At 39.3% G+C, this 14,824-nt stretch overlaps 1 protein-coding gene across 7 annotated transcripts in view; it reads left to right on the forward strand.

Annotated features, from left to right (window-relative positions):
- The first annotated feature begins 152 nt into the window (after positions 1-152).
- Positions 153-14,824, forward strand: part of dtnbb (dystrobrevin, beta b) — a 36,855-nt gene continuing 22,183 nt past the window's right edge. For 6 of the 7 annotated variants that reach the window (XM_044047602.1, XM_044047605.1, XM_044047604.1 and 3 more), the window contains exons 1-10: positions 153-431; positions 2,521-2,563; positions 3,857-3,924; positions 4,888-4,968; positions 5,099-5,312; positions 8,836-8,921; positions 10,834-10,988; positions 11,120-11,225; positions 12,924-13,090; positions 14,473-14,597. In XM_044047602.1, coding sequence (XP_043903537.1) covers positions 3,858-3,924; positions 4,888-4,968; positions 5,099-5,312; positions 8,836-8,921; positions 10,834-10,988; positions 11,120-11,225; positions 12,924-13,090; positions 14,473-14,597 — 1,001 coding nt within the window. In that variant the 5' untranslated portion in view covers positions 153-431; positions 2,521-2,563; position 3,857. The remainder of the gene's footprint in view (positions 432-2,520; positions 2,564-3,856; positions 3,925-4,887; positions 4,969-5,098; positions 5,313-8,835; positions 8,922-10,833; positions 10,989-11,119; positions 11,226-12,923; positions 13,091-14,472; positions 14,598-14,824) is intronic. The other variant, XM_044047603.1, reaches the window with a different exon arrangement.

Raw genomic sequence — 14,824 nt, forward strand, 5'->3', positions numbered from 1 at the left:
CTCAGGGTAACGGCAGCTGTAGTAGACGCGCGCGCCTTTAAATCAGCGTGCGTGCGCACATGCGTAATAAAGTGTAGTAGGAGGCCGCGCATGGCATCTGCGATCCGGCTGCTGCTGCTGTCGCTGCTGCTGCTGCTCCTCCGCCGCTGGGTCCCTGCTGTTGCTGCTGCTGCTGCTGCTGGTGCTAGTGGTGGTGGTGGTGATGCCGAGCTCAGCGTCTCTATGTGCGGCTACAACCGCATCGAGTTCCCGAGACTGATGCCGAATGAGACGCGAGCGGAGGCTGAATGGTGATGATGATGATGCTGCTGGTGGTGATGATGATGACGACGATGATGAAGATGATGGATGGTGTGAGCCGTTTCTCATCGCTCGGACAGCTGTAACGTCGGCGGCGGCGGCGGCGGACACGCGCGTGGATTCATCAAAAGGTGAGAGTGCGGCTGTGAATCACGGCGTAAGAAAGGAACACATCCTGCGTGATTCCACTCTGGACCACCTCTCCTCCTCATCTGATGCTGATGCTGCTGGTCCTCTGATGATGATGATGATGATGATGATGCTATAAACGCAAACCTGAGTGATTGTCCTCCGGTAAAAGGCCAATTAATTTCTCTATTATTACGATGCCGCTTGTTCGACGCCAGTGTGGAATGAGCACGTTCAGGTTTGAAGGGAGAAAAATAAATATTCATGTTTATGTCGAGACAGCCTTATTCCCTCTGCAGGCATGAGGTAATAAAAAAAGGCAGTTAAATCATCAACATGGCTGCTTTTTTTTTTTTTTTTGGAAGTGTTGCAGCATTTGCTCAGAGTGAGAATCCAGACTTGAACAAACGGAGAAGTGAATGATGTCAGCGGAAGGCAGATACTGCAGCAGCCCAGTCCTTATGTTGACTCAAAGGATGTTGTCATTACCTCGAAGCTGAAGGTGCGGTTATAGGGAGAGAGAGAGAGAGAGAGAAAAAAAAAAGAGGAAATGCACCTTTATTATGATGATTATTATGTTTAATTAGAAGCTCAGGATCATTTATTTCCGTGTAAGTCAGAACAAAACATGAATTCATGATTTGTGTGCTGAGCATCTGCATGTGTGCTTTTGCGTCTATGAATAATTCACTTTTTTTTTTTATCCGTGGTCAAATCTTATTATATTTGATACAGGAATTAATATGCATGTGTCATTTCACTGTCAGGCCCTCACAGCTCACAGCGTCTCTGCCAAACCAAGTGCCGAGTTGCCTACTCATGAATTTCTGCAGTTACTTCACAGGCTGAATATTTACAATGAGCCGCTGTGTTATTTCTTCTTTTTTGCTGACATGTGTCTGTTGCTTCTCCCACTTGAGCAAATGTTTTCCCGCTGTCCGTCCATTAGTGCTCCTCCGACATATTCTTCCACCTACACATTCACAGATTAATGTTTTGTTATTTCACTGCCAATTTCAGGACCCAATGCAACATTATATAATAAATATGACCATTATTTGAGAACATTTCATCCTGAAATGGAGGATACTGGTCCAAAAAAATCCCCAAATTGGATACATTTCACATAGATGTTCACAGTCTGTGTACATTTGGCTTGTTTATTATTTGTTATGCAGTTGGAGCGTTGTGTTTTTGAAGCTTTTTATTTATGAAGAGATGAGAAAGATGGACTTTATTGGACTGATTTCGGTAGATGCTCAAGGTTGTGAAATCGGTATCGATGTTGGAAAAGGAAAAGTGGTTATTTAGCTGTGTTATGCCGCTTTTCTACTAGCGCAACTCAACTCACCACGGCACGGCATGGCACGGTTATTTTGCTTTTCCATTAGCTCTGGTGCTCTGGTGACATTCCAAGCGAGAAAAGCAAAAAAGCCGTGTCGAGTCGAGTCGAGTCGTGTCGGGCCCATGTAGTGGAAAAGCAGCAATAGAGTCAAGTATCAGAATTACCAGGATTCCCAGTACAGATTTAAAGCCCTATAAAGGTTTGCAGTTGGATAAAGTGTAAAGTGTTTTTTTCCCCAACAGTCAGTTTGTGACAAAACGTGATACAAATAAGAAAAATGACCCAGAATCCCTTCACGTCTTCTGACCTTCTGGAGGTAGAAGAGCATCTGAACGTGACCCAGACATATTTTGGAGCGTCGTCGCCCCGTCCTGTGAGTCCGAGGCTCACACTCATCCGTCACCGGCCGGGTCGTAATGTGCACTTTTGTGTCCATTATCATTAAGTGGTTCCTTTCGCAGCTCAGTCGGTGTCATTAGCCCACAGGATGCAGTCACTGCTGATGGGGGGGGGGATGTCATGGAGAATTATCATTTGCACAGTGGACGAGCACTGGAGTGTTCATCACCAGCTACAGCTCACCAATATCTCTCCACCACAGCAGCAGAGAGAAAGAGACAAACACTTAAACTGGGACTTAATAATGAAGTCCTTCAAGATGTTGTGTATTATCGTCACTTATGTTTCATATAGAAATGTAAAAAAAAAACGCCCTCTCTAATAACTCTTCATCTTCTTCTCCTCAGGGTCGACGTTTAAGGCTTTTTGACGTTTGACATTCAGCGGCAGGTAAGTACTTTTTTTTTTGCTTTTGTTTTAAAGTTGAATTAAATCACACATCCAATGCTGGAGTTATTACTTACAGGCTAAAAAGAAATACATTTAAAAAAAATTATTTTAAAAACACGTCGGCCTACTTTGAAATAAAACACAGTACTATGTGGGTCTATTTGAGAGTTAATAAAATCAAATGTGACCCACTTTGCAATAAATTAAATAAAGTTTGGGGGATTTTATGTAGTTCATGTTTGAGAAAACCTGCTGCCATAATTATGTGGATCCAAAGATGGACAGGACTCATTTTTAATATTGCGTTTGACACATATTTTAGTGGAAGAAATATCTCTAAAAAAAGACGTGTTCATGAAAATAGAATAAATACGCTACGGGGAGCCACTGCAGAAGTCCTGAAGAGCCACATGCGACTCTAGAGCCACAGGTTACAGACCCCTGCCATATCTTACAATGCTTTAACCTATTAAACGGTTATATTTCTCAAATTAGATGAAGGTTCTTCACAAAAATACACAGCATGTATTTTATTTAGGACTGAAGAAGTATTTTGTTTTAAGGTAGGTCAGTAGGTAGATAAAGTTAGCTATAGCTACCTACCTAGATGGATAGAAAGATGCTAGTTAGCTAGCTACAGATAGATAGATAGAATTTACTCTATTTAGGCCTGAAGAAGTAATTGTTTTAAGGTAGATAGATAGATAGATAGATAGATAGATAGATAGATAGATAGATAGATAGATAGATAGATAGGTAGATAGATAGATAGACAGATAGATAGAGTTAGCTAGCTAGCTAGGTGGATAGAAGGACGCTAGTTAGCTAGCTACAGATAGATAGATAGATAGATAGATAGATAGATAGAGTTAGCTAGCTAGCTAGCTAGATGGATAGTAGAAAGATGCTAGTTAGCTAGGATTTCTTTGCTGTTACTGTTGGCTGTGTATTGATTGTTGTATGTCATTGGTATTTACCCTGTGTTTATGCACCTTTGTTTTCACATTTTTATGACATTTAGTCTAATAAAAAAAGGTAGAATTGTCATTAAAACCTCTTAATCATGCGTTAGCTCACCAAACAAAGCCAGATCTATATGACGATACTAGTTTGATGACTAATATAGCCCTTTATGTTCAAGGTGAGGAAAAGAACACACTGGATCCTAATCTGGGAAGTTCAGAAATAACACACACATGAAGACCATCATGTTAGGTTTACATATTTATTTATTCTGTGTGCTGTGTGTTGCATCTCCTCTCTCTGTGCTGTGTGATGCGTGATGTGCTCCAGAATGATCGAGGAAGGCAGTAAACGAGGCAAGGCCATGGTGGAGAAGAGACAGCTCTTCATGGAGATGAGTGAGTGCAAATCTCTCTTTTCACTGTTCATCGTCGCGATCGCCGCGTGTAATTCTCTGACTGTCTCGAGGTCGCCGGCACAGGGAAGATCACTTCAGACTTCGTCCCGCACAAACGCAGCAGAGACGGTGTTTTAAATGTGTCCTCACTGAGACGTGACTGTGTTTCCACATTGTTACGCTTATTATTTCAAGATCAGTGTTGAAAGAAAAATTATAAAAAGGTTATTATGGTTAACAAAAAGTGGCTTTTTAAAATTCCTATCCGTTTTTTATTTTGATTGTTTGTGTCCGTGTTAAAACAAAGCCAGTCATCATCATAATCATCATCAGATAAATCACTCCTAAAAAAAATAAATGTGACCCAAATACTTAATTCTTAAACTGTCATAATTCCATTCTTTTTAGAATTACATTTGTTGTCAGACTGACTCAATCCATCACTCAAAGGAGGAAACACCTTAATATGGATTTAATACTTAGTTTGTACATTCATTTTTGGTTAAAAATACTGCATATAATTACACAGTTTTTACCTCGGGAATGAAACAGTTTGTTTCATCATAATCAGTGTTGTTATGTAACGAAGTACAAATACTTTACTTGCTACTACTACCAAATAAAATCAGAAGAAGACAAGTTGGTACTGATCTATATTTATATTGATGAGCTCTTGATGAGCTGGTTTACACGACAGTTTTCACCCATTCACACATCGTTCATACCCATTCACACACTGCAACATGGGGCTAGGTGTCAAGTTAGGCTCAAGCTCATATATAGAGTAGCCTAGCCAGGAATTGAACCCAAAATTCGCCCTACCACTAAGCCACCATGAATGATTAAAGTATCCTCCAAAATCTTAGTCTCTTCGAGAGAGAGATAATCCATGTACACATTAAAAAGAATATTTTATTCCATTGTTGTGGAAAAAAAAAAACAGTTTGTGGTTGTTTTTTTTTAGGAGCTCAGAACTTTGACGTGATCAGACTGTCGACTTACAGAACCGCCTGCAAACTCCGCTTTGTGCAGAAGAGATGCAACCGTGAGACACATTTTCTCCTTCCTCTATTTTCTTATACGACTTGTACGGTGCAACCAAATCGAAGCATTGGATTGCAAACTGGATTGATTGATCGATCACACTCTGTCTGTTTACCCTCCGTCGCTCACAGTTCATCTGGTGGACGTCTGGAATATGATCGAAGCCTTTCGCGACAACGGGCTCAACACACTGGACCACAGCGCTGAGATCAACGTGTCGCGGCTGGAGACGATCCTGTCTTCCATCTACTACCAGCTCAACAAGCGCCTGCCCACCACACACCAGATCAACGTGGAACAGTCCATCGGGCTGCTGCTCAACTTCATGGTGGCCACGTACGACAGGTCAGAATCAGCATGAATTTCTCACGTCTCTGTGCTCCCGGATTTCTTCTTTGCGCCGAGTTCTTTTTTGCGATTCTGACCATGGATGGGCCTTAAGAAGCTGCCTGTTGATTGGCGACTGAGTTTTGGAGCGACAACTCAATGGACCGGAAGTAGCCACAGACTCAGAACTCGTTCCCCAAGTTTTCCCCAGCTCCCATGGTCAGAATCGCAAATAGAAAAAACATGGCACAAAGAACAAGTGAGGGAGCGCAAACACAAAAGAGTCTTTTTAACTGATCTACAATTCGGCATTGTTCTCTTTGATTGTTGTTTCCAGTGTGAAACAATTAGGAAGGCTGAAATTGAATTTACTATACATATGTTTGCATGAATGTAGCTTTAGAATAAACTTTAGGCAAGGCCTTATGGAGGACGCTAGCTCGTCTATGGCTGTCCAACTGGACAAACTTGCCGGAACTTGCATTTCGTGTTGAATCACCTCCGTTATCTGCAGTCTCTCAACATTAGATGTCATCGAAATTCTTACACACTGGACCTTTGTAGGAATTAACCATTGTTTTTCTCTGAATGGCAGCTTTCGTGACGAGCTATTTGCATGGTTTCAAATTGCGAATAATGCGACATGAAACCGATGAATGGTTCAGTCCTTATCCAAAGATTTAGAAGACAGAAGTAATGCAAAAAAATCAAATCCGGATGTTTTTATTACATATTTTCTCCAAACGCTTTGGTTAAAGTGTGTATTGAGTCATAAAGAGGCATATATTTGAGTGTCAGGGTCATATAGAAAGCTCACACACTGCTACTGTAAATACAGTGGCTTAATGTATGATTGCTACTCTCGCCTACTGCGCCTTTACACTAAATGCAGGTATAGACAGTACAGTATTAGAGATTTTTCTTTGCTGCTATTGAAAGTTGCTGTAAATCAAATTGAGGATTTGATTATTATGATTTTAAAAGTGTCATTTCATTGCACAAATGTACCTTTACAGTATGACTTCACTCACACACAGGATGTTTCCTCGAAAGGGAGTTTTTTCTTTCTCTCCACTGATGCCTAGTGCTTGCTCATTGTGTGAACTGTTGGGTTCCTCTGCTCTCCTTGATGTACACTTATGTATGTTATGATATGATTTGGCGCTATACAAATAATATTGAATTGAATTGAAAGGGTTAAATCAAAATTGATGACAATTAGTCCCAGCCCCTGCAAAACACAAATTGTGTTGAAAAATTACTAATAAAACAATGCACATCAAACTACAAGCAGTGCACTCGCTGTAAAATGGCTGTATAGTTGTTTCATACAACTAAGAAATCATTCAAACTGGATCATTTTGGTTTCTCCATCACACCATGTAAACAACAGTGCACTGTGTTAAAAGAGGTTCCATCAGCTGAAGTGTCCCAGTGATGTTTTACCGTATGTCTCCTCCTCCTCTTAATGTCTCAGAACACTTTACATCCTGGAGCGCGGGGGTTTATCGTTAACCGTAAAGCTCCCCCTTCATTATTCTACCTCGTGCGTGCTTAAAAATTGATTGGCCGCTCGCCCCCGGTCCATTCATGAGCCCGTTCAATTGGTTTACTTTTATCAGTCAGGCAGGCCACTCTGATTATTCATGCAGCCGTATCTGTGGGAAACTCAGTGGAAATGACTGTGTACGATCACAGGAAGTGGTTTCGCTGTCTGTCCCTGAGGTCCAAACTGAATTAGACAGAAGAGCTTTCATGTACTTACTCTGTTGCTCGGAAGCCGGAGCGCTCTCTCTCGCGCTCTCTCAGCAAGTGAAAAAGGCGTACGCTTAGTGTTGTTGAGTCAAAGTTATGATTTGTTTTATATCAAATTTTTTAGAAGTGATATAAGGTAGCAATAATTGTGCAGAGGTCACAAAATTAGACTGTTTTTTTCTGTCATTTTTGTTCATAAAAACGAGCCGAGCGAACTTTGAAATGTGACGCCTTTCCAAATTTCACAAATTCAAATTCATCCCTTTAACACCTAAGCCTGGACTTTTTTGTTGTTGCTTATTTTAACCATAAAATGGCCAGAAAAATGTCCTGTGAGTAAGTGCTTTGCACATTTCTTTCCAGAGTTAATTACAGTATTAACCACATGCCGGGTTTAATGTGCAACTAAAGGGTTAAACATTTGAAGTACTTTTTGCTCAGGTGTGTTTGTATAGTTGGTTAAAAATAAAAAAATAAAGGATATAAGACACTCTATAATGCACATTCTTATAGCCTCAGTATATACTGTACTTTTAAACATAGTAATGAAAAAAAAGCAGCCGAAATGCTTTGTGTTCTAAGGGTTAAGTAGTTCATAGGTGGATTAATAAATGACCTTTATATACCATGTTGAGCTGGGGATCTTTATTTAATTGTCACAGTGCAGTAGTATTTAAAATTCAATGAAAAAAGACATTCAGAATTTCTGAAACATAAAACCAGAGATCATGAATAAATAAGATATAAATAGCTGATATTAAAGATATAAAAACCTAGGAATAACCTAAAATCAGTCACAGGGCATTTTTATTAAGAAATGTCGTTTTGATTTATCTTTGATAGATCTATACTCTCTCCCTGAAGGTAAAAGTACATATTCTGAATGTGAGGAAGTGCAGCCTTTCTCATAGATTGATTTTAGTGATTTCAGTTCCTTGTTTCCTTTTTTTTAAATAACCTTTGGTGCTCATAAAACCTGTTTTTCAATCTTTGATTTAGTCTGGATTGAGAGAGAACCAAAACCAGGCTGCCATCCCATATCTTTATAAAACTTGTACTCTTTGCTGTTTAGTATGGTGCAAATTATCCTTTGATTTAACTCATTAAATGGTTAAATGACATGATTAGTTTCAAATTGGACGAAGGTTCTTCACAGAATTACACAGAATTGACTGTTTCGGGCTGAAGAAGTAATTGTTTTTAAGGAAGGTAGGTAGCTAGCTAGATAGCTAGTTAGCTAACTAGCATCATTCTAGATATGACATAGACATGTATACATGACGTGATAGATTAATTTTCATGTACCCTATACAACCTATTGGGGAATTAGATAGATAGATAGATAGATAGATAGATAGATAGATAGATAGATAGATAGATAGTAGGAAGATGCTAGTTAGCTAACTAGCACTAGCTCCATCCAATAATATATGTACTTTGCAGTAGCCACTGTGACCCAAGTGGCAATTTATAACATTTTTCATTAATAATTATATAGTTACAGTAATAGTTAACAGCCAGAAGCATATTTTTTAGTATGTATTATTTCTAGCATAAGCAGAATTTATTTAGTTGTCGTTTTATGTCGTGTGTGGTTCGATGTGAATGAACTGCTGTGACAACTGTAATTTTCCTGTATGAATGAATGAACTATCTGTACATGCAAGCAGACAAAGTGAGGCTATAGAAGCAAAAGTATGGATTTTAGACTAATATTATGTTGCCTTTTCTTTCTTCACTGATTTTGATTTTAATGCACTTGCAATTTCTTTCTTTTTCCTTGCAGTGAAAGCCATGGCAAGTTGACAGTTTTCTCGATGAAAGCAATGCTGGCAACAATGTGTGGAGGCAAAATTGTGGACAAACTACGTTGTGAGTGTCCGTCTGGACTTTTTTCTTATTTTATCCATAATAGGTTGACATAAAATGTTCTATAAGTAATTGCTTTTGCCCATTTCTTCAGAATAACTTTCAATATCTGGCAGTTATGTTATGTTCAAAAAAGAAAAGAAAAGTGTACTAACAAGAGCTGCAAGTAACGATTATTTTCATAATCGATTAATCGGTCGATTATTTTCTCAATTAATCCAATCCGTTTGGTCCATTAAAATATCAGAAAACCGCAGTGTTCGTCAAACCTGGAAATGATGATGTTCTCAAATGTCTTGTTTTGTCCACCAATCAAAATGATTTCATTATGATTTCTTTGTTATCCAGAGCAAAGAAATGAAGAAAATACTCACATTTAAGAAGCTTAAACAATCGAAAATCTTGTTTTAATCATGAAAAAAGCTTTGAACCGATTCATTGACTATCAAAACAGTTATCTTAATGTGCAAAAGCAGGCCAAAAAATGGGAACTATGTACAGACGTTTTCCCAACTCGTTCCTGATGCTGATTCTTCAGCTTCCTGCAACAGTGCGAGTGAAATCACCGTAACAACCTCAGATGTCAGACACCGCCTTTCTCATAACACAAACCGTTGCGTAATTATGGTAATGTTGTCTGCAACACGCTTGGTGTTAAAGGGTTAAACAGAGGAGGAAAGATGCATATGTTGCATTTAACAATCAAGGCCTTGTTAGATAGACTACCTATGTGTATTTCTAGCCTCTTGTCGTATCACATCAGCAACTAAAGCACTAGGTCTACCACGTAGAAACTGCTTTCTTTACACACCTTCAAATGCGTTTTATGGACCGTCATGAAAGAAACTTGTTTTATATTCCTTTTTGAGGGGGTGCGGATTAAGGATCTTGTTGGTGTGGCTTTACTTTATTTTGTCTCTTTTTTTTAAACTACTTCCTTTTAGCTTTTATATTCTGTTGTTTGTCTGAGTTTTCTATTTATTTTTATTTTTCATTTCACCTTTATTCCATTGCTATTAAGAAACCTCTTTTTCAAGGTAGATGGCTGAGATGAAAATATGAAACACTCCACAGTTTTACACAGATAACACACAAGCAGAAAACAGATTAAATTTATAAGCACATTATGAAAAGCAAGTGCATGTCGTGGAGTCAGCCTCCATAACTCTCAGTTTGGATTTGAAAGCGCTCAATGAAATGAACTTAGTTTCCAGTCTTTCTGCAGCATATTCCATGCAAAAGGTGCAGAAGTCTCCCTGCAGTTGCTCAAATGGAACACAGGGGGGCACTGTTGGAACACAGGAACAGAACTTATTCACTGTATGACCTCTGATAGGCAGAGGTGGAAAGAGTGCTAAAATATTCTACTCAAGTGAAAGTGCCACTATTTTGATAAAAAATGTACTAAAGTAAAAGAACTGGTTTAAAAATGTACTCAAGTTAAAGTTTACTATGGAGTAAAAGTGACTTAGTTACTTTTTTTAACACGTTTTTTTAACACGAAAAGGACAAAGGGGCACAAATCTCACATGAGTTGTTTTTTAATTCAAGGCAAACCTTTACAAATGAAAGTGCTGACAAAATAAAATATGTGAACACATAACGTATCAGTCAGCATGGGTCAAAGGTCACAAATGCTTTAACTTTCTCACCATAATTAGTGCCACTTCTCCTGTCCGGTGTGTGAATTTTTATTTAGTACAGTACAGTACAAGTACAGTACTTACATACTACATAATAAAAAGTAAAATAACACGTTTTTTTAAATAACTTTATAAGTGTATATGTGTTTATATATACATATGTATATATATATATATATATATATATTTATATAGTATATATGTGCACTGTGGATGAGCAGACTGTGTGTGTTGTTGGAGAGTAATACTGTGATATTTGCTGTCTCTCTCAGATATTTTCTCACAGATCTCTGACTCGAGTGGACTCATGGTGTTTGCCAAGTTTGATCAGTTTCTGCGGGAGGTTCTCAAACTGCCCACAGCCGTGTTCGAGGGCCCTTCGTTCGGCTACACGGAGCATTCGGTGCGCACGTGCTTCCCTCAGCAGGTGGGACATTTTCAACCACCCCCCCCCGATCCTCCTATTTATCGTCATAATTGTTATCATTTTTTATATTACGGTGTGTATAATTTACACTTTTCACACCGGAGACACGTGTGCTTGGGTTTGTCTTTCAGAAGAAGATCATGCTGAACACGTTTCTGGACGTGTTGATGGCCGATCCCCCTCCTCAGTGTCTCGTGTGGCTGCCTCTCATGCACCGACTCGCTAATGTTGAAAACGGTACGATGTGGATCAGATGCTGTATGCGTTGAGGATTTGAACATCCATATTTATTGGAACTTATTGATTTCTGAATTTAAACCCTTGACAATTCGCGCGGGTTCTAAAATTAATTTCTGTCCCACAAAGGAGGGATTATTGCGTCATGTGTCGCGGAATGCATCAAAATATCATGCAGCAGCTGAGTCGCTTGTTTAATTGGGACACTTATATAATGTGCTGTGAGGTTAAAGAATGGATTACAATGCAAAAATTCTTAGAAACACGAGAAATGATAAATACCTGAAAATAGCTGCTGTGGACCAGCTGTTTTACCAGCTGTTGAAAATTGTTTGACCAAACTGTCCTGAAAGAAGGAACAACTTAAGTTAAGGACACATGTAGAGCTGCAACTCACGATTATTTTCATAATCAATTGATTTGTAGATTATTTTCTGTATTAATCTTTCGTCAAACCTGGAAAGGATGATGTTCTCAAATGTCTCGTTTTGTCCACAAACCAAAATGATTCACTTTTAATGATTTCTTTCTTGTCCAGGGCAAAGAAATGCAGAAAATATTCACATTTAAGAAGCTTAAACAATCATGTTTTAATCATGAAAAAAAGCTTCAAACTGATTATTCGATGATCAAACTAGTTGTCGATTAATTTAGTAATCAATTAATTATCGATTCATCGAGAAACGGTGCTGTGGTCACACTTTGGGCTGTTAATCGATTCATTCATATTCAATGAATCGTTTGGCCGGTAAAATGTCAGAAAATGTTGATCAGTGTTTTCCTAACCTGGAAATAATGATGTTCTCGAATGTCTTGTTTTGTCCGCAAACCAGAAATGATTCAGTTTGAATGATTGGTTTCTGATGTGGAGCAAAGAAACCAGAAAATAGTCACATTTAACTTCTTTTCATTATTGAAAAAAAACAAACAATCAAACTGATTCATCGACAATAAACTTAACGTAATTGATAAATGATTGATTAATGGAATAATCGTCCGACGGTGATAACTGCTGCCGCCAGACACAGCTGCGACGTTTAGTTTAGTTCTTCCCATTCTAAGACGATGAATCTGGTGGGGAATAACTTTTAAAAAGTTCTGTTGTAGACTTTCAAATCTTACTTTTTTTTGTGGATTAGTGAATGTTTTTATTTGCATAAAGAGTAAGAAGCCCACACGTACGCGGGGTTTCCATGGCTCCTTGAAAATCCTATCACACTATGCACGGAAGTTGATATTTATGTAAATGTCTCCCTACCGGTTCATACCCCGCATCGCTTGATGTACGTAGACTAGGCCGACACTTTTAAGAGCGAGTAACGTCACGCAATGAGAGAGGAAATGACAACGGGATGCCTGGGAAATGCGAATTCCAAGATCTCTGGCTCACCAAAGAAAAAAATGACAAAGACTGACTTTGACCGAGATCCCAAGGACAACCTGCTTGTCCAGATGCAGAGCGTGCTGCAAATCAATAAATGTGGGCGCCGTGGGCGAAGCCGCTCTTACAGCACATTCAGTCCTTGAATTTAAGGATAAAAAAGCAGTACAATAGAAGCTAAAAACTTGAAAAACAAAGTCAATATCTGACTTAATTGCATATTTTAAGTAAATCTCCTTGGTGTTCAACTGACTGCATGTTCTTGTCAGGAAAGCTGTGAGTGTCTCAGACTAAAAATCCTCTTTGTCACTGCTCAGTCTTCCATCCGGTGGAATGTTCTTATTGCCGGAGTGAGAGCATGATGGGTTTCCGGTATCGGTGCCAACAGTGCCATGGCTACCAGCTTTGTCAGAGCTGCTTCTGGCGTGGCCATGCCAATGGTCCCCATAGCAACCAGCACCAGATGAAGGAGCACTCGTCTTGGGTAAGACAACTCCCCGATCGCTCTCAATTTTTCACACCGCGTTGTTCCCAATTACAAACAACTCAAAAGTCAATATCACTCTGTGAGCGTGGAATGATTTTCCAGCAACGCGAGTAAACGGTTCCTGTGCTCTCACAGCAAAGAGGGATTTTACACGCTTTTACTTATTTGGATTGATTGAATTCACACTGTTGCCAGTTTCCCCTCAAAGCTCAGTCATTATGTTATGAATGGAAACAGGTGCTTGGAAAGCGCTCGACAGAGAAGAATGAAATACCTGAGTTCATCTCCGAAAACAGCCGATGAAGCGAGGTGGAATCCTTTCCATTGTGTCATTTTGCTTCCAGCTTATTGACCTGTCGGCAATGTTTGGTTTTAGCATTTGGCGGCTTTCCGAAATTCACCTTCCCTCTGTGTATTTGTCAGAATGAATGGCCACCGTTCCGTCTCATGACAGACAATGTAACGGCTCATTCAGGAGTCATTTTCCTGTCTGTTGCCAAGGTCACTATTTGTACATGGGACGACGTGAGTCAAACGTACGCAGGGAAGATTACGTAGCTACCGCCGTCAATCAGCACAATTTGTTTGTTTATCTGAAGAGTGTTTTTATTTCAGTCCTAGAGATTAGATTAGATTTTATAAAGCTGTTCCCCCAACGGCACATTTGTTATTTTTTGTATAGATTGTAGAGTATTACACTGATGAGCCGTCTTTTAGGGTGTATAATCCTATGTTACCTAAAGTGAAATGAAGTCTGATTGATTCTTGTGTTATTCAACGGGGAAGCGGTTGCACTTGAAGTGTATTTCGCTTTTAAAAAATGTTATTTTCTTTGAAAACAAACAAAAAAGATTTTATTTGGAAGTAAGTTATTACTTGCTTTGAATATTTTTATTATTATTATTATTATTTTATGCATTTTACATATCGTTTTGAATATTACTTTTGTACGTGTTTCAAATATGATGAAATGAACGAACAATATAATGTTTATATAGTGCTTTTATGATTGAACATAACATAAAGCTTAAATACAAAGAATAGAACAGAGTAGCATAGAATTATCTGCACAAACAAGCCTCTTTTGAAGGCTTGTTATAATTATAAATATAAATGTCATAAATTCTTTGCATGGCTATTACAATTTGGTGTTCCAGAATGAAAAAAAAAATGAAAATATTAGACGTATGTAAACACAATTTAGATGGAAATTGTGCAAACACAAGCTCAGACAGTCACAGCCTGCGCGACCTGTGCGCACACGTCTGACCCACAGTAAACAGACTCTTGACCCAGTTATGTAAATGAATGCTGAAGCTGCCGCACCACACACAGACAAGGTGAAGGCTCTTTTTGTTTTGCTCCCGCCCTCCTCGCAGAAGTCTCCGGCCAAGAAGCTGAGCCACGCAATCAGCAAATCTCTCGGCTGCGTCCCCATCGGAGAGCCACCCCATCCTGTTTTCCCCGAGCAGGCGGAGCGACCACAGGAGCTCACTCACACCGTGTAAGTGCCCGAGGTGTTTGTTACCTCTGTGTGTGTCATTAATATGGGCTACTCAGCCCATTTGTTGATTAACAGCACAGCACGGCCCACTGTGCTCATGATCTACGGTCTGTGCTTGTCATGTAACTGCCTCCACCTTTTCCATTTCGCTGTCCCGGACATGAGTGATCGAGTGCCATCTCGCCACGACGCCAAGCCCCTGATTATTTGCCAACGTGGAAAAAAAA

This window comes from Solea senegalensis, linkage group LG16, assembly GCF_019176455.1.
Source record: "Solea senegalensis isolate Sse05_10M linkage group LG16, IFAPA_SoseM_1, whole genome shotgun sequence".
Taxonomy (NCBI): domain Eukaryota; kingdom Metazoa; phylum Chordata; class Actinopteri; order Pleuronectiformes; family Soleidae; genus Solea; species Solea senegalensis.